The sequence below is a fragment of the Medicago truncatula genome, chromosome 4 (assembly GCF_003473485.1).
Source record: "Medicago truncatula cultivar Jemalong A17 chromosome 4, MtrunA17r5.0-ANR, whole genome shotgun sequence".
Taxonomy (NCBI): domain Eukaryota; kingdom Viridiplantae; phylum Streptophyta; class Magnoliopsida; order Fabales; family Fabaceae; genus Medicago; species Medicago truncatula.
Genome location: NC_053045.1, coordinates 64,095,080 through 64,121,836, shown reverse-complemented (window position 1 = coordinate 64,121,836; position 26,757 = coordinate 64,095,080). Strand labels below are relative to the sequence as shown.

The 26,757-nt window shown below is 31.9% G+C and overlaps 4 protein-coding genes and 1 pseudogene across 4 annotated transcripts; 1 reads left to right on the top strand and 4 right to left on the bottom strand.

The window, feature by feature from the left end:
* Positions 1 to 944: 944 nt before the first annotated feature.
* Positions 945 to 3,396, top strand: LOC11437309 (pentatricopeptide repeat-containing protein At4g16390, chloroplastic). The gene has a single exon (XM_003610531.4). The coding sequence runs from the start codon at positions 1,076 to 1,078 to the stop codon at positions 3,194 to 3,196; it is 2,121 nt and encodes a 706-aa protein (XP_003610579.1). The 5' UTR covers positions 945 to 1,075; the 3' UTR covers positions 3,197 to 3,396.
* Positions 3,397 to 5,432: 2,036 nt separating this feature from the next.
* Positions 5,433 to 6,486, bottom strand: LOC25494316 (glucan endo-1,3-beta-glucosidase 4). The gene is made up of 3 exons (XM_024780863.2): positions 6,332 to 6,486; positions 5,903 to 6,151; positions 5,433 to 5,716 (listed from the first exon to the last, which is right to left on the bottom strand). Exons 1-3 carry the CDS (start codon positions 6,396 to 6,398, stop codon positions 5,682 to 5,684), a joined length of 351 nt encoding a protein of 116 aa, XP_024636631.2. The 5' UTR covers positions 6,399 to 6,486; the 3' UTR covers positions 5,433 to 5,681.
* A 2,116-nt stretch (positions 6,487 to 8,602) lies between these two features.
* On the bottom strand, positions 8,603 to 9,812 carry LOC11444189 (PLASMODESMATA CALLOSE-BINDING PROTEIN 5). The gene is made up of 3 exons (XM_003610530.4): positions 9,669 to 9,812; positions 9,262 to 9,510; positions 8,603 to 8,880 (listed from the first exon to the last, which is right to left on the bottom strand). Exons 1-3 carry the CDS (start codon positions 9,733 to 9,735, stop codon positions 8,846 to 8,848), a joined length of 351 nt encoding a protein of 116 aa, XP_003610578.2. The 5' UTR covers positions 9,736 to 9,812; the 3' UTR covers positions 8,603 to 8,845.
* A 3,059-nt stretch (positions 9,813 to 12,871) lies between these two features.
* LOC11441443 (uncharacterized) lies at positions 12,872 to 13,321 on the bottom strand. Its single transcript, XM_003610529.2, has one exon. It carries the CDS (start codon positions 13,319 to 13,321, stop codon positions 12,872 to 12,874), a length of 450 nt encoding a protein of 149 aa, XP_003610577.1.
* Positions 13,322 to 21,707: 8,386 nt separating this feature from the next.
* On the bottom strand, positions 21,708 to 24,531 carry LOC11442705 (mannose-1-phosphate guanylyltransferase 1-like; annotated as a pseudogene).
* Between the last annotated feature and the right edge of the window lie 2,226 nt (positions 24,532 to 26,757).

Here is a 26,757-nt window from a genome sequence, read left to right as displayed (position 1 = left end):
CATTAAAGCATCAGAGGTGTCATCAAAAAGAAATCTATGGAGCTTACATGATCGATTCTCTATTCTGATACGATTAAAAGAGTCTAGAGAAAAGTTAAAGTTAACCAACCAATTAGTACATCGATTACCCTCCCTTCAAGTATGACTAAATTGGATTCGCCAATCTAAAAGTCAGAAGTTTTTGAATACGTTGTACTAATATGGGAACCGAGCCCTTAAACTTGCAGATTTTTGGAACCATGTCAAATAATTATTAGTTTACTTTTGAAAAAAAATAATAATAGCTTGTTAAAGTAAATTAATAGTTTGACAAAAAAATATTAAAGCAATAATAGAAATAAGATGTGCACAGTAAATTCGGTGTAAAGTAAGTTTACTATGTGATTGGTGGTGTAGCTTCATAAATGTCGATCCTAATTGTATACTTTGATATGAGGTTGAATTGAGAATTTGTATATAAGTTTTTTTTTTTTCCTTCTTATGTGGTAGTTGGGGTTCGAACTCCGGATCTTTGCATATATTATGCATTGTCATAACCTAAATAAATTAAACTCACGAGACATAAATTTATAATAATTAATGTCATTTTATCTATTTACAAAAATATCCCCTTTGCCCTATTTTTAAAAAAAAAAATGACTTTTTAGATTTATTGATTAATTAATGTATCTTGTCTTGAATATAAATCAAATACATCATTTATATAACGAATTAAAAAAGTCAAATATTTATTATAAATAAGACCGAATGAAATAATATTTAAAAGAATTTTTATCAATGAGTCTTAATTAACAAAAATGTTAGTCGAGGATACAATGATGGTGATTGGAATATCAATGTTATAGTTATATCATTTCTTCTATCTATCAAAAAATATAGATAACTTTATCACATAATTTCACGCACTCGTCAAACACCAACATATTTAATCCGAGAAGTGTCTATATTAGATACCTCTCTCTCTCTCTCCTGGTTTCGAGCAACCAACCACCCACACCACTTGTGTGAATTTCCAAAGATAAGGCTAAGGAATCACACCACATCATCACACAGAGCGAGTTTAGAGTTCAAGAAAATGTCTTACCATCTTTGCTCTTCCTCTTCCCCTCTTTTCCACGACCCACTCACCATCTCTTCCCGTAAATTCAAACTTCGAAACTTCCCCTCTTCCTTTCATACCCCTTCTTCTTCTTCTTCTTCTTCTTCTTCTTCACTCACCCCCCACTCCAAAACCCTTCTCCACATTTCCCTTCAAGAATCCATTCCACAACAACAACCACAAGACGCTAATTCCCAAAAGGACGCTAAATTTGATAACCCAATTGGCAATTCTACTTCCTCCAAAAGCAGTTACATTTGGGTCAATCCCAAATCCCCCAGAGCTAAACAACTTGGAAAGAAATCTTACGACGCAAGGTACAGTTCTCTTGTTAAGCTTTCAAACGCTTTGGATTCATGTGAACCCACTGAACATGATGTTTCTCAAATTTTGAAGTGTTTGGGTGATAAGGTTATAGAACAAGACGCTGTAATTATCATCAATAATATGGAGAATTCTGTTGTTGTACCTTTTGTTCTTCAGTATGTTCAAAGGAAGAGCATACCCACTAGGGAGGTAATTCTTTACAATGTTACCCTTAAGGTGTTTAGAAAGTGTAAGGATTTGGATGGTGCAGAGAAGGTGTTTGGTGAAATGCTTCAGAGAGGTGTGAAGCCTGATAATGTTACTTTTTCGACTATAATTAGTTGTGCTAGGTCTTGTTATTTGCCTGATAAAGCTGTGGAGTGGTTTGAAAAGATGCCGTTGTTTGGATGTGAACCGGATGATGTTACATATTCGGTTATGATTGACTCTTATGGAAAGGCTGGGGATATTGATATGGCTTTGAACTTGTATGATCGTGCTAGGACTGAGAAATGGCGTATTGAGCCTGCGACGTTCTCTACGTTGATTAAGATGTATGGGGTGGCAGGGAATTATGATGGATGCTTGAATGTTTATGAGGAAATGAAGGCTCTTGGTGTTAAGCCTAACTTGGTTGTTTATAACACTCTTTTGGATGCCATGGGTAGAGCTAAGAGGCCATGGCAGGCCAGGACTATATATAAAGAGATGATAAATAATGACATTTTGCCGAATCGAGCAACTTATGCGTCTCTCTTACATGCCTATGGTAGAGCACGTTTTTGTGAAGATGCTCTTGTTGTGTACAGGGAAATGAGGGAAAAGGAAATGGATTTGAATACACATCTCTATAATTCCCTTTTAGCTATGTGCGCCGATGTTGGTTACACCGACCTAGCGTTTGAAATTTTTGAAGACATGAAAAGTTCTGATACTTGCAGTCCTGACAGTTGGACATTCTCATCCTTGATTACAATATATTCATGCAGTGGGAGAGTTTCAGAGGCAGAAAGAATGATGAATGAAATGATTGAATCTGGATTTGAACCTACAATTTTTGTTCTGACTTCGCTTGTCCAATGCTATGGAAAAGCCAAGCGTACTGATGATGTTGTGAAAACATTTAACCAGCTCTTGGATATGGGCATTGAACCGGATGATCGATTCTGTGGTTGTCTTCTGAATGTTATGACCCAAACACCAAAAGAAGAACTTGGTAAGCTAATTGATTGTGTGGAGAAGGCTAATCCAAAGCTTAGTTTTGTGGTAAGATATTTAGTGGAAGGGCTGGAGGGTGATGGGGAGTTCAGAAAAGAAGCATTGGAACTATTCAGTTCAATTACCGATGGAGTAAAGAGGGCATTTTGCAATTCTCTAATTGATCTTTGTATCAACCTAGATTTGTTGGACAGAGCACGTGTGCTTCTAGACCTTGGGTTGACACTTGAGATATATACAGATATACAATCCAGGTCTCAAACTCAGTGGTCTTTGATCTTAAGGGGTCTCTCAGTTGGAGCTTCGCTGACGGCATTCCATGTTTGGATAAATGACTTGTCTAAGGCTTTTGAATCAGGAGAGGACCTTCCACCACTCCTCGGAATCCATACCGGTCATGGGAAACATAGGTATTCAGATAAAGGTTTGGCAGGCGTTATTGAATCACATATGAAGGAACTCGATGCTCCATTTCGGGAGTCTCCCGATAAGGCTGGCTGGTTTTTGACTACACAGGTAGCAGTCAAGTCATGGATGGAGTCTAGAGGTTCTTCTAAATTAGTTGCTGCATAATTTCTGAACTACATGGTTGTTAGGTCTAGGAATTTTTTTTTTTTTTTTTTTCCATTGATAATGTAGTCTTAAAGTATCTTCCTTGTATTTTGAGGAAAGTTTTGTATTAGCTTCATAAGTAACAACTGTTTTTTTTTGTTTTTGAAACAACTGTTTTATTTTAGATGCCAAATAGAGTAAATGAAGACCTGATACTAGTATATATTAGGCTTAAATATGTAAATCGTCCTTGTAATTTGGCGTGTTTTTGGTTTTCGTCCCTGTATCTTTTTTTGTTCTAAAACAACCCCTGTAAGTTAATAACTTTTGGATTTTCTTCCCTCCCGTCAACTTCCGTTACAAAAACGCACATGTGGCAAACAGAGGATGACGTGGCAGTGCCTGACGTGGCAGACGATGCTGGCGTGGCAAACTTATTGATGAGTCACACAGTGAGAGGGACCAAAACCAAAAAACAAAATTTGTAGAGGGATCAAAGCCAAAAAACAAAATTCGTAAAGGGACCAAAACCAAAAAGCGAGAAAAAAATAGCTTTCTTCATCTTCTTCCTTCCACCTCTTTTACATCTTCATCGTCTTCATAAATTCATAAATAAACCCAGGAAAAAATACTCAGAAAAGAGATAAAAAAAAAAAAACTCAAAATCATCATCTCACTCTCAATAGACAACTTCTCACAAACCCAAACAAAATCTCCATTGACAATGGTCAGATTGACATCTCAACACTAAAATCCACAATGTTCATAGTCCCAACTAAACTTTTATTGATAATATCAAAATCAAATTATAACAACAAAATCCTCATTGTGAATACTCGAATTCCCAATATTGAAAAAATTCACAAAATTCTCAAATTGAAAAACCTAAAGAATGATTTTTTGTTTTCATTACCAACTCTCGTCTCATCATTGATCTCGCATCTCTGTTGTTTCTTGGTCACTCCAAATGCTTTCTTTGTCAATTCTTTGAACTCTAATCTCATCATTTTTGTTTTGAACATTTGGGTCGTGTTCTTTTTTTTCCGGTTGATTTGGAAGATTGTTGTGTGAAATTGGATTATAAGAGAAAGGTTCAAGTTTGATATGAATATTCTTTTCATTTGAATATTTAGAGGGATAATAAATAGAATTGAAAAATATGTTGGAATGTTGAATTGAGATAAGTTTTATTTTAGACGATTTTAAAGTGTGTGAAATTGGATTGCACGTTGAACAGTGAATATATTGGTTTAATTTGATTTTGTTGTTTGTGAGAAGAAATAAAAGAGAAGTTATCACATGAAGGTATAATTGAAGGTGTTGGATTGAGTTTGTTGTTGTTTTGAGTTGATGGATTTTTGGATTTTGAAGTGATGAATTTCCGTGTTTGTTTGATGATGATGATGAAGTTTATGAAGACAATGATAGTAATGAAGAAGAAAATGTGGGAAGAAGATGAAGAAATGTAATTAAATTTGAATTTTTTGTCTTGTTTTTTGGTTTTGGTCCCTCTACAAATTTTGTTTTTTGATTTTGGTCCTGGAAATAGTCAAGTCCATCTACAAATTTCAATTTTTGGTTTTGGTCCCTTTACGAATTTTGTTTTTTTGGCTTTGGTCCTTCTACAAATTTCGTTTTTTGATTTTGGTCCCTCTACTGTGTGACTCATCAATAAGTTTGCCACGTCAACATCGTCTGCCACGTTAGGCACTACCACATCATCCTCCATTTGCCACATGTGCATTTTTATAACGGAAGTTGACGGGAGGGACGAAAATCAAAAAGTTATTAACTTATAGGGGCTGTTTTATAACAAAAAAAGATACAGGGACGAAAACCAAAAATACGTCAAATTACAGGGACGATTTACATATTTAAGCCTATATATAATCCAATTTGGTGGCATGGTTTCTTTGCATCTGTCTGATCTATGAAAGTTATAAATTCTGCTAATTGCTTAATATATTATTTGCCTAACATTCCTTTTTTAAAAGGATACAGCACACTAGGAAAGACATATGAAATGAGTTCTGCCAAAAATATATGAAAGTGAACACTACCGAATTGTTAAACTAATTGAGATTTTAACTTTAGGTTGATTGAACTTTGATCTATCAGTTTATTGTTTCACTTATTATTTTTTCTCATGTAGAATCTAGGCATTAAGAAAATGAGAAAGCGTATCTTTAAAATTCAAAAGAGGAGAGTGTCTTTAAGGGAGGGGATTCAACCAAAGCATAAAACTCTGAGAGTTATATGAATCCAGTAAAACTCTGATAGACATTAAAAATGTAAGAAAATCAACTGACAATTGGCATTGCTGAATATTATTTCTCAACCATTTAAATTTAAATTGCAGAAAAAGAAGAATTTAATGTCATTTTGACACGATAAGCTTTCATATTTTTAGCTATGAAACAACAGCAATTTAAGAGACGCAGACAGAACATTTCATTGACTTTATTACTGTCTTCACTTTGAGAAATCATATTACTCTAAACTTCATTCAAGGGTTATACTCAAACTTGCATGATCCATGACCTGCCATTGAAACAAAGAGAATAGATATCATTTGCACTGATAATTTTTCAAAATCAATTGATAATGTCTACATGTACCAAAGAGACTTTTGTCCCCTTTGGTATTCAATGTCTTACCGTAAATGAAAAGATAAAACATTGAAATTAATAACTCTTTAGATGAGTTGAATGAAGAGAGATAATTTACTTGGGTCAGAAGCACTTGTTATTGCAGCATAGTTGAAATAGCAAGAGCCTCCCTTGTGCTTGTACTTCTGATAGTAATCGTTGAAGGCATAGGAAGCATGATCCTTCACAGTATTTGGAAGGTAACAAGGTTGGTTCACTTGTATCTTGCTGCAATCTACTCCATCCACATGACAAGCGTAATCCATGGCCCTCTGCAGCACATCGTCAGGTATCTGTCCATCAGCTATGCACCATTCCATATATTTTCCTGAAATTTTCCAATAACTCATCACGATCTAATAAGATATTGCACTAGTCTTTGCCTTCTAATAGATAATAATTAAATAAATATATGGTTTTTACACTCAAAAAACGGTCATTTTAAAATATTGCTATGTAAATTCTCTGGCTGAAAATGATAAACTTATCAGGGAAATGCTGATTTTACCAGATGCTTGAAAAGATATGGACGCAAGGAGAATAGCTATCAGAATTTTGAGCATTGGAGAAGTCATTGTTCTTCAGGAGCTACTGCTATGTAACCTGTTTTTTTGGGTGTAATACTGGTCCCTAACCTTGAACTATATATATCTGTAGTCCCATAATCTGTCAATAATATAATTATTATTTTCCTTTCAAGAAAAAATTTATTATTTTCCTTTCAAATAAATATAATTATTATTTTGTCATGAGATGAATGCCTAACGGCCTATTTGGTGCACATGATAAGAGACATGATATGATTAAAATATCCTACCCTTCCTCAATCCGTTGTTTGGTGCACCAATAGGAAAGGATAAATCCAATCTATTTCTAATCCTATCCTATTCTCCATTTCTTATTTTAATCTTTAACTTTTGGTGGGTTAACAACATGATAGGATTACAAAACTTGTATCGTGTGTTATGTTTTGCCTCAGGACTGTCGAAACCTTCACTCCTCCGCACCTCTTATGATAAAATATTTCTTATCATGAGTGCACCAAACGCATTATAGGATAAGTGTCTATCCGTCACTATCATATTCAATTCATATCCAACTTTTTATAATATTTTATCTTTATTCTATCTTACGCACCAAACGGACACTAAAAATTTGACTTTGTATCTCAAAAGTTCAAATCTCAGACAACCATAAAATGATCACTACTATCGTCTTTATTAATAATATTTTCCGATACACCGGACAATGAATTAAGGATAACGTTGATTTATCTCATTGTACTAGCTTTTCAAGTAGCGGATAAAGACAAAAAAAAAATAGTGTTTATGCTATCAAATTTATCTTATTTTGACAATCAAAAAGACCCTTACGCATTGAATTTAACTTGAAAAAAGAATGCACGCCTTGGACTTTCCTCATTTATTTAAATGAGCCTAATTAAAATTTCAAACCATGAATTTGGACTCATCAAAAAATAGTAAAGGTCCCCTAAAAAAACGTTTGTGTTTGTCTTATTTATCTAATTTATAACTTATTCATCTTCTTCTTTTTCTTTCTCTTTTGTTTTTTTACATTTATACACATATTTCTTAAGTTGTTAAAATTTAACAATTTAGTATTTGATTAATATTCCATAAGAATACGTAACTAATGTGTATATCCAAAAATCCTAAACTAAAATTTTTGTTCATAAGATAAAATTATTCACAACTTCTTGATTATAATAAGTTTTTTTTAACAAGAAAAATGGTTTATATTAACAACAACAAAAGAGTCCTTGATTAAAATAAGTTGACTATGAAATCATCTTTTAAAAAATAAGTAGAGTCAATAAGGTTTAAATTAGACCCGTTTAATTAATCAAGTTTGAGCATTTCACGAGCTAAACTCTATTTGTTTGCAAATATCCCAGTTTCTTTTTTTGAGACGACAAATATTTCAGTTTATTCACAACAGATTAGCATTTATCTACTTAACAAAAATATTCATTCAATTAAATTGATAGAGTACTTCAGAAACAACACAAACTAATGTCGCTAAAAACAAAAAATAATAAAAATAATAGCATAAAACATCAAAATAGCTATTAAAAATATGAATATAACATAACAATTAAGTTAATAGCATAAAACATCAAAATAGCTATAAAAAAAAAATACATTTACTATGTCATACATTTATTTATTTCATCTAACATATATAATAGAATTATTACTCACTCATGGTTATTTTTTTTGAAAAAATTGAAATTCTTTAATTGGTGTAGTGTTAAGAGTTTTATTAAAATTACGCTGATTTCTTAAACAATTTGGAATTTTTATTTTTTTTTCTAATATCAATTTAGTAATTTTAAAATATGATATATATATATATATATATATATATATATATATATATATATATATATATAAAAGATATTATTCATCAATTTTTTTCTTAAAAATGGTGAAATTGGAGTTGAAACTAAAGTTTTTAATTGGTTTTTCATAATTTTATGATTGTTGATCACTTCACATCATTAAGTCAACACTAGTTGATTTTAAAATTAGCGATCAATTTCATAAATGTGTGAAAATAAGATGATCAAAATTATAATCAAGCCTAAAAATTAAGAGTGCAGAAACATTTTATATTAGCCACATATTCGATGTCTCTAAAGTGAACAACTCACTTTACACCGTAAAATAAGTGATATTAACCGTTAATCTAAAAATAAATGTAGATATTTATAGATATTTTTTAATCATAAATTTGTTATATTTGATTTTCTCTCTTTACACTTTACTCACTTCAAACCAGAGTAAACAAAAACAAATTATGACAGTTAATATTTACACGAGTCCAATTAAACTCTAGAAAAATAAATTGCAGAAAAATAAGAATTCAATGTCATTTCACCATGGTAATACTACTTCATATCAAGATATGAAACAACAACAATTGAAGAAATGCAGACAGAACATTTCATTGACTTCATTACTGTCTTCACTTTGAAAAAATAAATTACCCCAAACTCCATTCAAGGGATATACTCAAACTTGCAAGAGCCGTGACCTGTTATTAAACAAAGAGAAAAATCATATCACTTGCACTGATAATGTTTCAAAATCAGATAAATAGAAACAATTGATAAAGTCATTTAAGTAAAATCAAAAGGTTTTTGTGTCCCATATGGTATTCATCTTTGGACACTTACACAGACACCGACAAAGGACGCGATATTGACACGTCGAAAATAATTAATTGATTGTTATTACATGTGTCGTGTCAGTGTGACATTTACACATGTTGGACACTAAACACGCCTTAGATCGTAAGTGTCGGTGTTGCATAGGTATTCAATGTATCTTACTAATTGTTACTATATGTAAATAAATGAAAGGATAAAGCATAAAAATTGATAGCTTTTAAGATGAATTATGAGAGATTATTTACTTGGATCGAGATCACTGGTTATTGCAGCAGAGTTGAAATAGCAAGATCCTCCTTTGTGCTTGAACTTCTGATAGTAATTGTTGAAGACATAGGAAGCATGATCCTTCATGGTATTTGGAAGGTAACATGGATGATTAACTTGTATATTGCTGCAATTTGCTCCACCCACATGACAAGCCCAATCCATAGCCCTCTGCAGATCATCATCTGGGGTCTGCTCATCAGCTATGCACCATTCCAAAAATTGTCCTGAAATTTTCCAATAATAACTCATCATCATCAAATAACATATTGCACAATGAAACATATACTTTTAATTTAACTCATTTTAAAACAATACTAAGTAAACTCTCTAGCTGAATGTGATAAACTTTGCAAAACAGTAATTCGGATAATACTGATTTTACCTGATGCTTGAAAAGATAGGGTCACAAGGAGCATAGCTATCAAAATTTTGACCATTGAGGAACTCATGGTTCTTCAGGAGCTTCTAATATCTAACCTTGCAACTATATTCCTTGTAATGACATAATATATATTTTCTTATAACTTATAAGTGTTGCCCTTTTATATGGCTTGTCATTTATAGAAAGAAAAAAAAAAAAGCACAGTTTATAAAAGAGATTGTTTATTTTTTCCAAAATCTGGGACCCCAAATTTTGGGCCTACTTCAGTTCCTTCAGTGTCACGGTAGCTTAATTGAAACTTTTTCGCTATCTGGAATGTCCCTATCACATGATTTTGTTATACTAAGCTTTTATGCTTTTCTTATATCCAATCTTAGATATGGAAATCCCAAATATGGTATCTTAGATTTTTTTTTTTTTTTTTTTTTAAAAAAAATAAAAATTGATAGAATAAGTGTGGATAATTGCACATGGTGCAAAAAGTAAATTCAGAGAATCTCCACAGTAGTACTTAAAGGGATAACAAAATTCTGTCAAACAAATTATCTTATTTAATTGTTATTTTGATTAAGATTAAGATTTTGGTGTTTATACTTTATTTTTATTTTTTTATATATATAAAAAATAAATAGTCCAGTAGGTCCGATCTAAGCAAGCATATTTTTCCTTGTGCAAAGAGGAATCTAGATGATTAATTTTCCAAGCAAGGTATAAGAGTCTATATACAAGGATCCCTACAGGAATTGCAAGTAAAAAAGTTTATACCTATTTCATCTAAATATCATGGCTTGTTTTTTCTTTGCAAGGGATAAAGAGAAAAGGCTATAATTAGGTGCAATCCTAAAAAACTTGAGCAGAGGTTTATCCTGATTGGACCATTATAGTCAAGCCATCACAATCATTTAAATGCATGAAAAAGGGGTATTGTATTGACATTTCAAGGTCTTGAAATATCTTTGAATCTTGAGACTACACATTTAACATTTACATTCTTGAAACATCTTCATTCATGTAGGAAGTCACGTTCTTCTCCTATAAATAGGAGAATTTGCACGGAGTTTTGTCATCTTATCCAAGAGTTATATAGCGAGAGGTTCTAGCAATCCTCTTTGAGTGAAAGTTTTATATCCATCTTAGATTTGTGAGAGTTGAGAGATATGGTATATCATATCCGAATTGAGTGAGATTGAGAGAGAAACTCTTGTATCAGGAGAGTTATTTTAATCCTACTTTTCTATATGCGAAATATTTTACTGAATTGAATCCCGTGGTTCTATCCTTTTACATTGAGAAGGTTTTCCACGTGGAAATTTTATTCTTTATCCTTCTACTCACTTCTCTTATTATTATTATTTTTTGTTTGTTTTTGCTTAGTGCTTATTTTGATTTCACAAATGAGAGAAATTGTGATGGTATTTCCGAACAGTTTCTATTGAAAACTGTACATGTGTTATGAGGTCCTCAAGCATTTGTAGATTGCGCATTCCTTGTATTAGAAGGTGTAAAACACCCTCAAAAAGCTTCTCAAAGTCTCTTTAGTCCTTATTTATTTGCTTAACCTCTGCTTCTCTTTTTTCCTAATAGTAAGAGTTGATAATATACATTACTTAATTTAGGATGCACTACTACTTTATTAGCATTCCCCTTTAGTGCTTTCATATCAGACATGACACTTATACGTCAACACCAATAATAATTTAAGAAAATTACATAATTTAGTATAATCATATGTGTAGGTATCGGACATCGATGAGTGACCGACACTAGAACACGTTTAATCCGCAAAGCGTCTGTGCTTCATTGTTTATGAAATTATTGGAATTAAATTCCTTTCTGAGAATGTTCGGTGTCCGAATCTGTGTTTGTGCTTCATAGGTTATAAAACCTATTTCAATGTTCAAACCATTATTGTTTTCAGTGCAATCCCATATATACTTCAACGTAGGATAGTAACTTCATGCTTACCTGTTTTTATCAGTCTATTATTTTGCTTTCTTCTGGACCAGACTCTGCATTTATATTTTCAGTAAGCCCCCGGGGATAAATATTGTGGACCAATGCAACTCATCATCCTCACTAAGATGAATATATACAAATTGGCAAGCATAATCTCAATAAAATAAAGAAAGGACTACTCTATAGGTTATTAAGCAAATGTGAAATGGTTAAGGTTGATTAGACTTTGTGAGTTCATTTCATACACAAACTGACATACAGAAAAAGACAATTTGGATTCACTGAGCCTTGTAGTCATCTACTCATTTTTAGTTGCTCAATTTCTAGGATGTGGGAGCGTCATCACATGTAGTCTACGGTGGACCGATATTTGAAATTGATGGCTACTAACTTTGCCACTTTTTCTTATTTTTTGTCGAACCAATTCAACAATAACAAGAGAAAGCAGATATAAGAGGAGTTTTGAGGTGTACTAATATTTATTTATCTTATCTTTTGTCGAACCAATACTGACTGATTGGGCCATCGTCTCAGGCGTGAGTATGGGTGATACGTCAGTTTCTACTTACAGGGAACAACATCAATGGTTAGTATATAATTTCAAACGACTAAGTACATTCTTAACTATATGAGACACTTCCTCACCCTATAAAACCACCCTTTAGTTGTTATAATTTTGTAAACCTGGGTTTACTATACTTGTTCGAAAAGATCTGTTCTTGACTTCTACATATTTATTCGAATTTCATTTAGCCACATCCAGCAATATATATCTTCTCATTCTTTAGGTATTTTCCTGACTTACTAATCAAGTTTTACCACATGTACCATATCCATTATCATCCAGTTCTATGTTAAGATTGCTAGCACTTTCCAATAAAAGTAGTGCTAGCAAAACAATCTCTTTTCAACTTGATTGATAAACTTTGTCTAGAACACTCTAAATCGCGTGGAATTTATAAGAATTTCATCCAATTATAAATAGAGCGTTGAAAAAGAGAGTGTTAGATAGTATGTTTACGGCCAATAGTAATACAATTAGACAGGGTTTCATATACAGATTCCCTTTAACTAAAAACATATTACTTAGCATATTTATTAGATGTAAAAGACTAATGTAAACTAAGAACAATACACAACTTGATTTTAGGCCGAATATCAAAGAAAATAACCTAATAAACCCATAAAACGAGACACCATATAATTTATAATTAAGTGTAATACAACTAAAACTGGATTAAACAATGCTACAGGTGAAGAGAAGTATCAACACCAGAGTCATAGACATTATTCCATGATGCCTGCAGGGGTTTTGATTGTGAGCAGAAGTTCTTGAAGAGTACTAGGGTCTCAACAGTATCACTACTACTCGTGCTAGTGCTAGTGCTAGTGTTGTTGTTATCATCTTGCATGCCTTGTGATGTTGTTGGCCATAGTGAAAGAGAAACATGAGGTGGTGATGGTGACCCTGATGAATTGATGTTGATCAATTCAGGGTGGAAAAACAGCCTTGTAATTGGTTCGTGACTCATACCACGACTCGAATAATTCAAATGTTTAGTTTCATGATTGCCAAGCATTTTTAATAGCTCTCTCTTCTCCCTCATTTCTTTCACTCTTTGCAACTGTCTAAACCTCTCTTGTAGCAAAATAATGGAAGAGTTAACCACAACAGGATCATGGATTTTCCTATTCATTATAAAGAGTATGTAGAATTAATAATGATCTCAACTCAAATGTGCATGCCATGAATTGCTTTACGTATTTATAGAGTGATAAGATAACATGGTATGGTATGGTTAACATTTTGTAATACTGCCATATAGATAAATTATTTTATATTTTTAGTCTCTCTATGGAATTTTTAATGATTAAAAAAAGGAATGAGAATCGGCAGCTAAGGTGAAAAGTCCAAAAGGAAGAAGTTGATTGGGCAAATCTAACAGATTATAATTAGTACTTTGTGGGGTATTCATTGATTGCATAAGCATATATGTCCTGTTTTTATTTCGGTACAAAGAGGCAAAAGCATTGGTAAAGCAGAAAGAGGCTCTCACAATAATCCAAGGGAATGTCGGAACTTAGCACATGGAAGGGTGTGTATGGAAGAATATTGAGTCATGTAATGCCCTGCAAAAATGTCCAAAACCACTATTCTTTCAACTTTGGGGTTGGTGGAGTTTTTCTAGTAGGCATTGTTTGGACACTTATGTTATCTTAAATATTAAAATTTCATAACCTTCCCAATTACAATTACTCTCATATAACAGAAGATTCTTTTTTAGATTTATTAAATAAAGGGTTAAATATATTCTTAGTCTCTATAAAATTACGAACTTCTAAGTTTAGTCCTTACTTAATTTTAATAGATTTTTTAGTCCTTACAAAAAAAAAAATTACTTATAATTTTAGTCCCTATTACAACAAAGTTTGTTTAATTATCCTTAAACTCTTAAATTTTTAAACGATTTTTTTGAAATAAGTTTAGAACACTACGAAAGGTCGTTTACTAGAATTTAGAATTTTTTAACATAAAACGAATTAAATCTGAATTTTTTAAAACAACAAATGTTAAAGATAAAATTAACAAAATCTGCACGTAGAAATCAAATTTTGCGACAATTTTTCACAGAGGTACTTTTAGTAATATTCTTAACACGTCTGCAAAAAATTGTTCAAAAACTCAAGAGTTTAAGCATAAATTAAACAAATTTATAGGGACCAAAAATATATTTAACCCTTAAATAAATGATGTTTTTTATTTATATTTTAGATTAGATACAATCAATTATTTAATAAATCTTAAAAAAAAAAATCGTCTTATATTTAAGACTAGAAAAGTACTCCCTCCGTCCTAAAATATAAGCAAAAAAATCTCATTTTCTTTGTCTTAAAATATAAGCAAAAAAGACCAACTTTTATGATATTTTTATGTTTTTTCAAACAAATCATCTTTTCCAATGTAAAATTAAATGCAAGTTGTATTTAATTTGTTCTCCTTTTTATCTTCTCCATAATTTTTAACCAATGAGAATTATTTTTACATTTTTCCATGAAACTTATTTCAAGGAGAACACAAAAACTTATACCTCAAATCACTAAGTGTTAGTTTTCTTAATAAGTATGAATTAGTGTTTTTTACTTATAAATTAGGACGGAGGGAGGGTACTTGTTAAGTGGTTAGTTATCATAATTCAAATAAGTTGTTAGTAATTATGTTTAATAGGTAGGTATACTAGGTGTTAAAATTCATTAACCACCAACATAACTTCATCCACGCTAAATTTAGACGTTAATAACCACAATTTAGGTGTTCATATAATTATGGTTTAATCACGTCATAATAACATCTTAAATGTTGTTTAAATTTGGTTATACAAAGAGATGAATGATAACATCTGTTATAAAGGCGCATGTTAAAAAATTTAATATAGTAATATTGTCTTACAAGTTTTACATTTAATTTTTGAATGTAAAAAGTGTTCATATCAATGTAAAATCGCTTCTTTTAAAAGTTATTTTTCTTGTTTGGTATCATATAATCATTTACCGGTACATAATTTATATTTTCCTTTCCTTTTATATTTTATTCATTTATTTCTAATATTCTTTTTAACTTTTTCCTATTGTTGGGACTTAGGGAGAAGGGGAAATTGGGGGCAGTGTAAATAAAAAGCAAAAGATAAAAGGGTTATTAGAAGGATGGAGGAATAACCTTGGCAAGTGAAAATCCTTTGATCCAACAACTATATAGGACGAAGACAAACATACCAACATTCTTTCCTCTCTCTCTATCTTAGTATCTATGCATGTTCTTTGTCCTAAGTATTTGGATGTGAATGGCATGCAAAAATGAAAGCTGCAGATACCACTAATGCAATTAGATTGGATGTTATGTTATGTACTTTCTTTTATGCAGCATACCTTTATTTTTGCTATTATTTTGTCTACTAAGTGTTTCAAATTTGAAACACGTGTTGACTGATTGAGATTTTTATTGGACTCAAACATAGGTCAGGCGTGCACTAAAAATACCACTGTAGTAGTATTATGTTTTCATTGAACATTAAGTTAGGCTCTGGCTACGGTAGGCGATTTTAATGGATCTCCTACCATAAAAGACTACAATTTTTTATTTTTTTTGGTTTGTAAATTGGTTATGAGCCATTGGATTTAGAAAGAACATTTTAAATGACACTGATTTCTTGGCAGGTTGACTCATTAGGATAGTATATATTTTAATCTTTAAAGTTGATATTTAATAACTTAAATGATTTTGCAAACAATTTATGTAAAGGGTGTTATTGTCAATTTAAGTAAATGATTTTGTTGCGCATATGGTTTTCTTGTGTATATGTTCCCAGGAAAATCTTTGCTTCACGAACCCTTTAAACAAAAAATTAATTTCATATTTTTGCCTATTGAATTTTTGGGTGGGGATGTTTATTAAAGGGTTAGTTAATTTGACTAATTGAGACATGATTTTGTATTATAATTAAATTTTTAACGCAAAAGACAATAATAGAAAACATACGAATATTTGAATTAAATAGGATTACGGCTAACAACATACTACTCCCTCTGTTCCCTCAAAAAACATAATACTCTCTTTGTCCCTAATTCTAAGCACCTATTGAGAAAAAAAAATTGTTCCTGAATACACCATACGGTCACTATTATAAGCAAAAATCAATATTTTAGATTCATTCATTAAATGATGTATGTGGTCGATAATAAAGACGATATACATCATTTAATGAATGAATCTAAAATTATGTTTTTGCTTATAATAGTGACCGGAGGATGTACTCCAAACATAACCCTAATTAATACTACTAATTAATACTAGATGCATTTATTATTATTTTTTCAAACATAACCCTAATTAATACTACTAATTTACCTTTTTTTTTACGTTTATTTACCTTGGAATATGAAAAAGTCAAATTTGAATATATTACTAATTTACCTTATATCAACGTTTATTATTATTTTTTTCAAACATAACTCCAATGCCACAACAGGACACAAAAACACTTATTTTGATACATCACGATGAAAGAATGTTCAATGACTAATCAATCTAAAATATCTTCTAAACAGTTAATAACGTATGAGAGCTACCAATAATCAAATCATGTGTAATAACAATTTTTAATCACTAATATAGGGTTAATTAAGTTTTTGGTTCCTATAAATATCTGCAGTTTTGTTTTTAGTCCTTATAAAAATAAATCACACTTTTTAGTCCCTACAAAATTTTCTGTTAATGTTTTTAGTCGTTGTTAAATTAAAATTTGTTTAGTTATGAAGAAATTGTGAAGGAAGATGTTCTTCTCGTTTAAGTAAAGACAACGAAAAGAGGAAAGGTATTACTTTTGAACTACCCAAAATAACCTCAGCACTCAATTTGTATATGTGATTACTACCTCCGTTCCTTTTTAACTGTCACTTTTTGATATTTTACACAAATCAAGACACTCAATAAATGTTACTTTTTCTTATACAATAATTCATACTTTTACTATAATAGCCTTAGTCATTTAATATCTTATTTCATGTATTTCTCTCTCCATAATAAATAACTAAGGGTAATGTTGGTAAAACAACATTTATTGTTGCATTGAACTTTGAAAGTGACAGTTAAATAGAAACAAAAAATTTCTCCAAAAATAACACTTAAAAAGGAACGGATGGAGTAATATAATACTGATTACCTGCAACAACAGGTAATTAATACTGGGTTGACCTACACATGCAAGTTATAAGACCAACATACAAAAAAAAAAAAAAAAAAAACTTGTAAAAGCATGTCATGCACCATGCAAGACCCATAAGGGTCATGTACCTTAAACGGCGCCTGGCTCCGGCTACGGTAGGCGACCTTAATGGGTCTCCTACCATAAGAGACTACAATTTTATTTTATTTTTTTAGTTTGTAAATTGGTTGTGAGCCATTGGATTTAGAAAGAACATTTTGAATGGCACAGATTTCTTGACAGGTTGACCCACTAGGATAGTATATTTTAATCTTTAATAACTTAAATGATTTTGCAAACAATTTACGTAAATGGTGTTATTGTCAACTATATACATCATTTAATGAATGAATCTAAAATGTTAGGTTTTGCTTATAATAGTGACCGGATGATGTACTCCAAACATAACCCTAATTAATACTACTAATTAATATTAGATGCATTTATTTTATTTTTTCAAACATAACCCTAATTAATACTACTAATTTACCTTTTTTTTTTTTTTTTTTTTACGTTTATTTACCTTGGAATATGAAAAAGTCAAATTTGAATATACTACTAATTTACCTTATATCAACGTTTATTATTATTTTTTCAAACATAACTCCAATGCCACAGCAGGACACAAAAACACTTATTTGGATGCATCACGATGAAAGAATGTTTAATGACTAATCAATCTAAAATATCTTATAAACAGTTAATAATGTATTAGAGCTACCAATAATCAAATCATGTGTGATAGCAATTTTTAATCACTAATATTAGGGTTAATTAAGTTTTTGGTCCCTATAAATATCTGCAGTTTTGATTTTAGTCCTTATACAAATAAATCACACTTTTTAGTCCCTACAAAATTTTCCGTTAGTGTTTTTAGTCCATGTTAAATTAAAATTTGTTTAGTTATGAAGAAATTGTGAAGGAAGATGTTCTTCTCGTTTCAATAAAGGCAAGGAAAAGAGGAAAGGTATTACTTTTGAACTACCCAAAATAACCTCAGCACTCAATTTGTATATGTGATTAATATAATACTGATTACCTGCAACAACAGGTAACTAATACTGGGTTGACCTACACATGTAAGTTATAAGACCAACATAAAAAATAAAAAATAAACTTATAAAAGCATGTCATGCACCATGCAAGACCCATAAGGGTCGTGTACCTTAAACGGCGCCGTATATGTATGTACACATTGAGTTATCTAGAACAGTCCCTAGTACTTTGCTATGCCCAATAAAGAAAAAGGTACTTGGCTACTTTTTCAAAAGAGATTTTTTTTTTTTAGAAATTCAAAAGAGGTTAAGTAATTTAATATCAATATTACTTGCACATGAATAGGAGGCAAGCGGACAACAAACTGCGTCGCTAGACTTTTTTGGATGGCAAAATCAATCATCGTAAACACAACATTCACGGACCTAGGAGACATAATATTGTTATGTATAACCCTTTGGACTCTATGTAGAAGGTCAACAACCTGATGCTAGGAAGTCGAAAGTGTCAAAAGCAAATGGTATAAAAGCATGTTGATTGTTAGAACAAACTTTCTCATGTTTGGCCACTTTGTTTGACGCAACTTTTAGGGCTGACTGTCCTACCGTAAAAGCCCTGACCCTTAAACCCACAAGGGGTGAAACCCCGGTTAAATTCAGACATTCATGTTTTCCTCCAACCCATCCGTAGACCATAACATCTGCGGACCTAAGTGTCGATCTTCTATCTACAATAGGTGCATTTTGTTGGTTTGCAAGTGTGAGTTATATGTCCTACATCGGATAAAATAGTAAGGGTTGAACACCTTATAAGTAAGAGGACCCATAAACCCATTGCCTTAAAGTTTTGGGTAAGAGTGTGGTGTCTCTCTTACTTGTACAGTTGTTCTAGCCTCGATGTGGACGGTCCCCCAAGCTCCCAGTGACCCAACACATTTGTTATATATCATTCATTTAACTTATCTATAGTCTCTTAATCGTTCACACGCTTGAACTCTCTATACAAAAACCTAGCTAATTGGCAATGACAATTTTGCATCAAACGACTAGTTGTTTAAAGTTTTCACAGCTCATGATGCACATCTAAGCGCATTATTGGGGGGTAGTTTTGAATATGATTGGAAAGTGTCCCTTTGTGTATGCTTCTTTCCAAATCAAATTGATCATAGAAAAGTGGTGCCATGGTTTGAAGCTGTTTTTCTCATTGATACATCAACTTTGATTTTGTTTTTTCTTTGCCATAGGAACTTCCATGCATGCACATATATATTCATACATATAGTGGATGCATAAATTTAATAGGCATATCTATTGATTAAACCTTAATTAGTTTATCTCCAAGTAAAAAAAGCAATTAGGTCTATACATTAAACAATATCCCGATAAACACTTATAATCTAGGGAGACACAACTCATAAATAAAAGAACCATTCTAGGGAGGCATTGAGGCTATTTGATGAAATGCAACTGGCTAAATTGGACAGTGTTATTCATGAACCTCATAGAAAGAGGATGAATTATTCAAATATTCAGAAAGTCTTAGGATGTAGCTCAACTGAAGTTGATCGTGAACTTCATGATTTTTTTCTGGAGATAATTCACAACCAAAATCCTTCGAGATATTTGAAACGTCGAATAATATACTTGGCAGGATATGAGCCATTAATAACTTCAACCATGCAAATTTCGATGAATAAGAGAAATAAACTACATAAGCTTCTCGCAGCGACAAGTTGGGAATTTCTTTTGGACTTCTCACCATTGCTCTTGGAACTTCGACGCGGATTTTCAATAATTTGAGAGTTCGCGAGGATTGTCTTTCAAGCATTAAAGTTGAAAGACAAATGATAACGGTACAAACTAAATTAGCTCTAGCCTTATTAAGTATTTGTCCCTAGTAATGGAAATCATAATTAGGTTCTCTACCTGCACATGTTAAATTAAAAAGCGATGCATTTGAACATTAGTGCTTAGTAGTTTTCTACTTAGCAGTGCTCCTCGTGAAGTTGTTGTGTTTGTCTAATTTTGGTACTTCATTATTGGTGTACGTTAGCATCGAGTATTAAGAAAAGTTGCGACCTATCAGTCTCATACATCTTCAAAAGTTTCTTAGCAGTTTTTGATCCTTTTGGATTGTCATTGTTGAAGTTCTCATGATCAGAATGGCATATGGTGTGTATGCTATGATTCATAAGCAGGGTTACCTATACTTGTAAAGGGTAGTATAGTACTAATAATTAATAAATACTTGCTATGTAGGTCTTTGTCCCATCATCACTAATAAGATTCTTATTATGGTAATCGATTTTCTTTGTTCATTATTTCATCTTTTCATATGACTTCTTTCCTAATTTGAAGTGTTTCAAGAAGCCTTTCAAGTTACAGGGTCATCAATATTCCAAATTTGATTGTTCTTTATTTGGTTCATCTAATCATGGTTTTGTTGGTTCTATATGTATTGAGGTCTACCTTTGAACTCAGTTATTGGTTCGATAAGTTCTGTATTGATTGGTTCTGCCAACATTAGGCTTTTGGTGAACCAAATATACAAGTCTCTTAAGTTGAATGTGGGGTGAACTCTTTAAAGTGATCAAAAGTTTCATCACACCTTCATCAACATAATATTAGAGTATGTTTGATTTGCTAAAAGAACATAGAATTGGACATAACCTTTTTATACCCCGTTTGATTTAGAAACTGTCGTGAAATCAAAAAAGAGGTAGCAAAAGACCGGACAAAAACATGAACTCTTATCCCCTCAACTCAAAAGACTGTCTCTCTCCTGTCTATCCTAGACTATAATGTATCACTTATTAGTGCTTTGCGAATCAAACCATCCTTAATGATCATGTACTAATATTTTCCATTCAAGAAAAAGTCAAGTCCTTAGTAAAGTAGCAAGCAACACAGAATTGAGGTAAAAAAACAAAAACTCAAAGTTTCATATCATGCATCTTCTCACACATTTCTTCGAAAGAGTAAACTGTCATTTAACATAAACACATAGGTACAGTAAACAAATGGTCCAGAACTCAGATTATTGCTACAAATATTCAAAGAAGAAAAAGGGGGGCAATAAAAAAAATACTCAAAAGCAGCCAATATTTATACTTAGGTTGTTCTTTGGGTCGCCCTTAAAACATATTGAAGAGATTCTTGAAGCAATACCCATTGAGTTTGTTAATAGCCCTCTGAGCATCTTCTCTGCTAACAAATGACAAAGCCAAAACCCCTACTCAATCCAGTCTTGTGATCAATAGCAACATTGGCACCCGTCACAACACCAAAAGGCCGGAAAGATCGGTCATCGTGTATAAAACAACCATTCATGAATTAAATTAGATTGCTCAATTAATGAATTGTAAAGATTTAATAGAACCAACTAATTGATAATGTATTTCTGTACAAAAATTAAAATTACACAACTTTTGCACAGAAGACCAAATTTATACAAAGATTATGACCTTTCAACATTGTAGTGTCATCACTCAATCTAATCCAAAAACTGACTTGAACACTGCAGGGAGAAAGGCAATGGGGTGAAGAAAAAATAAAATGAAAACAAACATATTTCCTCACCACTCAATAAATTACTACCTCCTCACCACATGCCAAGCAACATTGACCTTACATGACAATCTCTGGCTTCAGAATATTCGACTTAATCTCCTTATGGGGCAAAACCACACCACCATTGCTGTAAATCTCATCACAGACATGTACATCTTCTCCAAGGATAGTCATATTCTCCACTCGAGCCCATTGCCCAACAGAGGAATGCCACCCAATAATACTGTGGGATATGCAAGCATGTTTCTTAATCCGGACTCCTCGCATTACTGTGCAGCGCGAGAGCCTCACACCAGGCTCAACAATGCAGTCAGGACCGATAGCGACATCAGGTCCAATGAGACATCCCTCACTGATTTTTGCTGTTTCATCCACAATGACATTCCCCACAATGTTAGAGCCACTGGCCAACTTAGAAGATGACCTGTTCCTAAGTGAGTCCAGGTAAAGCCTCAAGCCAGTGATATAGTCCCTAGGTTGTCCGATGTCCATCCAGAATCCAGGCAGGAGCATTGCATATAGCTTTTTCTCTGCAGCAATCTTGGGAAAAATTTCTTTTTCGATAGAAGTGGGCCTCAGTTCAATCCGATCCAAAACAGAGGGGTTCAATAGGTAAATTCCAGCATTGATTTTGTTACCAACAAAGTTTTAGGTTTTTCAACAAATTTCTCAACCTGCCCTGCTGTTTCCTCCAACACAGCCACACCATATTTTGATGGCTCATCAACCTGCACAAGTAGATGAAAAATTATATGATTGGATGATCTGACTAGTATATTATATATATATAATATATAGTCTTGCATATTTGCAAATATTTTCTTTAACTTCCTTAGTCCTTACCTTTGTTACCATTATGGAAGCCTCCCCTCCATGGGATTTGTGGAATTCAATCATTTGTTTAAGTGGGTACTCACAGATAACATCACTGTTGAGAACAAAAAATGGCTCTCCAGAATCATCTATCAGCTTATCCCTAGCTAGAGCCAGAGGGCCTGCAGTTCCTAATGGTTCAGTTTCTTGCGAACAACTAATCTTAATGCCAAGCTATGCTTCAAACTTCTTCAAGAAATTCAACATAACCTGAAGCAGGAAGTGTTACAAAAGTCAAAATGAAGAAACTTTGCCGCAAATTCTTTTTGAAGCATTGACTAAAACAATGTTTTAAGAGCTGGTTATCCTATAAAGTATAATCACTTAGTTGAAAATCTATCCTTCAACCTTAGTGTCCTAGGTTTGATACTCTGGCACACCGAAAACAATGTTGAAAAAGAGGTGTGATCCTCCTTACCTCTGGTTGGTAATTGATGGCCAATACCACTTCAGTAACTCCAGTGGCCTTAAGAGCCTCTATCTGAACCACAACGGAATTAAAATGTAAATAGCAAATCAGTAAGATAGTGTATTTTGTCATATTAAGGGAAATAAAAATAAAACATGCACATAAATCCATGCGGCATGCTCATGCATGCACAAATAAAAAATATGATTTTCCTAATGTCCAAATCTGATTGGTTATATTATTTATTTTTTTAAAAATACACATCCCTGTTATATATGAAGAAAGAAAGGCATCATATGTTGCATTATGAAAGCATTCAACAACAAAGCATATCCCTGATATATTCTATAACATATAAGATTTAAGACATGTAGGAACAAAAATAGTTTTAAATAGCTTTAGCTGATGCAGAATCATGGGTTTGTTGGCAAAATCAACAAGAGGTTTAGGGAAGTTGAGAGTCAATGGCCTCAACCTAGTTCCAAACCCCCCCAACTAGAATCAAAGCCTTCATCGTGATAAGCCTTTTGATTTCTTGTGAGATTATAAAATTAGAAACAGGTCAAGATAAGCCAAGAGGATGTAATCTGATATATGAGCAGATAGATTCCACCAAATCCTATCCTATATATAACAATGCCAGTAAAGCTTCTTCAAAAAAAAAAAAAAAAAACAATGTCAGTAAAGAAAAAAGGACAGAAACCTTAAGCAAACAACTGGCAAGTAAGTTGATCATGAACAGACGAGTGTGCTATTGAGCGTGACACAAATCAATTTATGTGTCGCCTCATGAATACCAAATTTTAGCTAGATATGAAAAACAAAGACAAAATCCAGCTAATAGGCCACAAGTTTTCAATGAGAATGACAAAAGAGGAATGAATTATGATGCAGGTTTCTCCATCAATGATGTATTTATCAATTAAGTGGCATATATATGGTGTTCTACACGCAATTTAAGGTATGCATTTGTTTCCTCTTTTGAAATTCCTCTACGTAAAACATATTGCTTTGAGTCACTTTGAATAAACTTCTTCGCCACAAACACTTATGGAAAAACTTTGAGTCACTTTGAGCAAACTTCTCCACAAACACTTATGGAAAAAGAAATAGCAAGAGAATCTTGTAATAATACAAGTATTTAACCAATAACTTCTCATAGAAGTGGAAATTAACTTCTATACCTTACTTTTTTCGCAAGATTTCTCATTTCCCTTATCTGCAAATACCTATAAACCATTTTTTCACCAGTGAAGAACCCACAAATTTTTTTCAATTGTTTGCATGTTTGATTCCTCTAAAGTATAATTGATTTTGCCTTCAGAATTGATTCCACTTGAGGCTAAAAATTGTAGCTTCTGATTCTAGAATTGATCGTCACACTCAAATTTATTGTTCAAGTCACTTTTACATGAATGTATCCAAACATAAATCACATTAACTCCAACTCAATTTTAACTGGAATCAATTTTACGAAATCAATTCATTCAAACTGAAAAAATCGATTACGTACCTTGTCAACACGAGGAGTCGAATCTAGAAGAAGAAAATAAATAGCATTCCGAAGAAAATTAGTGCCGCAATTTCGTTTTGTCTATCTGTGTGTAATATATACACACACACATCACACCCGCCAACCATATTACCAACTACCTTCTTTTTCTTAGAGGAACTACCTATTTTTACCCCACCCCCACCCTAAAAAAAAAAAATGTTTAAAAGTGACTATAAATAAAAAGAATATAATAATAATTAATTAAATATTTATCAATTTCTTAATGTGTAAAAGACTAGTGTAATATTAGTGTTTATGGTTTACCTCTAAAAATAAAATTGTTTAGATTTCAACTATGTAATTTAAAAATTTTTTAGTTTTAGATTTTCATGGCATCAAATTTCAAAATTTAAAGTATATCTCGTCCCTTGTAATTTCAGCGAATTTCAGTTTACCCCTGTTATATCATAGATTTTGTACAGTCAAAATTAATGAAAATCCAAAAGTAAGAATCTTCAAAGAGTAGTGATATTTGAACATCCATTTGAGACAATTTTTGTGACAATTTCTTTTCTCTCTCTTTTCATTGGTCAAAAACAATGAAGAGAGAAAAAAGAAGAGAGAGAATAAGAGTATAATGTGAGTATGAGAGAGAAGGTTGTCAAAAAGTTGTCATAAAGTGGTCTTACAAATATATTTCTCATAAACATATATTAACCCTTTAATTTTTATTCAAAGTATGTTAAAATGTTTGCACCGTGTTCATTCTAGATTCTATGTGTTTATATTTGTGGGAACGAATTTCGCGCATATATTTATCTACGAAAAATATTTCTCTATGATAAAATAAAGGGTTAAATATGTTTAAGTTCTATAGAAATCTATCAACTTTTAATTTTAGCCTCTCTAAAATATTCCTTACAACTTTGATTCCTTTAAAAAATTTGTACATTGCAAATTCTAGATGACTTATCAATGCTAAATATTCAAATATTATCAACTTAAAAATTTAACTATTGAATCTTTATTTTGAAGATATAGACAAATTAATAAAGATTAAACGGTTAAACTATTAAACTAATGATATTTTAAGGTCTTATCAATGAAATGTCATAAAAATAATCACTTGAAATATAAAATTTGATAATTCAAGTATTGCTATTGTTTTTTTTTATGGTATTTTTTTTTTACAAGAATTTTACGGTATTGTTATTGTTTATAATAGATAGATATTAAATAACCATTGAATTTCACAAACATAAGCGGGTGAGTCAAAGTTCGAACCCCGCCTCCGGTACAGTTTCAATATTTTTGTCATGAGTTAGGATTTGTGGAATATTTATTTTTATTTGAAATAATTAATATACAACATTTATTAATTTAATCTTGTCAAAAAAAACATTTATTAATTTAATTGAAATTATATGAACCATTTGATGAAACTAACTAACCTACACAATCATCATAACATAGGGAAAATGAGTGACCGCTCTAATACCGTAATATATCTCTCATTCCTAATTGACCATTAGGGTTACTTCACACACACGGCAATTAGGGTTACTCCATACACTGAAATATATATACTAAACAACATTTTGGATTCTTCCAGTAGTAGCATTAGTGAAGAGGCATTAGGGTTTCAAGCTCAAAGCTTCGTTTTCAAGTGAAGGATTACATAACTTCCTTTTTTCCTCTTCTCTTCACTTTTATGCAACAAATTTTAACTTCACTAATTAGATACTCCCTCTGTCCCAAATTGTATGACGTTTTGGTCATTTCACACTTATTAAGAATTGTAATTAATATTGTGTGGGGAAGAGAAATTATGAGTTGTTTTACAAAATTATCCTTAATAAATGGTATGGAAAAGATAAATGAAATAATTGAAAGAATAAGGAGTAATTAATAGTTAAGGATATAATAGGAAAAATAACATTAATATTTCATTGGTATTGTAAAGCGACATATAATTTGGGACAATTTTTTTTTCCAAAGCGACATACAATTTGGGACAGAGCGAGTATTGTTT

Bases quoted from the DNA above. Each gene is read 5' to 3' on its own strand.
- LOC11444189 (XM_003610530.4), bottom strand. From the start codon at position 9,735: ATGAGTTCCTCAATGGTCAAAATTTTGATAGCTATGCTCCTTGTGACC. The intron at 9,511-9,668 runs GTAAAATCAGTA...GGAAAATTTCAG, and splicing joins CCTATCTTTTCAAGCATCAG to GACAATTTTTGGAATGGTGC. The intron at 8,881-9,261 runs GTAAATAATCTC...GTTTAATAACAG, and splicing joins AACCAGTGATCTCGATCCAA to GTCACGGCTCTTGCAAGTTT.
- LOC11437309 (XM_003610531.4), top strand. From the start codon at position 1,076: ATGTCTTACCATCTTTGCTCTTCCTCTTCCCCTCTTTTCCACGACCCA.
- LOC11441443 (XM_003610529.2), bottom strand. From the start codon at position 13,321: ATGAATAGGAAAATCCATGATCCTGTTGTGGTTAACTCTTCCATTATT.
- LOC25494316 (XM_024780863.2), bottom strand. From the start codon at position 6,398: ATGACTTCTCCAATGCTCAAAATTCTGATAGCTATTCTCCTTGCGTCC. The intron at 6,152-6,331 runs GTAAAATCAGCA...GGAAAATTTCAG, and splicing joins CATATCTTTTCAAGCATCTG to GAAAATATATGGAATGGTGC. The intron at 5,717-5,902 runs GTAAATTATCTC...TTTCAATGGCAG, and splicing joins AACAAGTGCTTCTGACCCAA to GTCATGGATCATGCAAGTTT.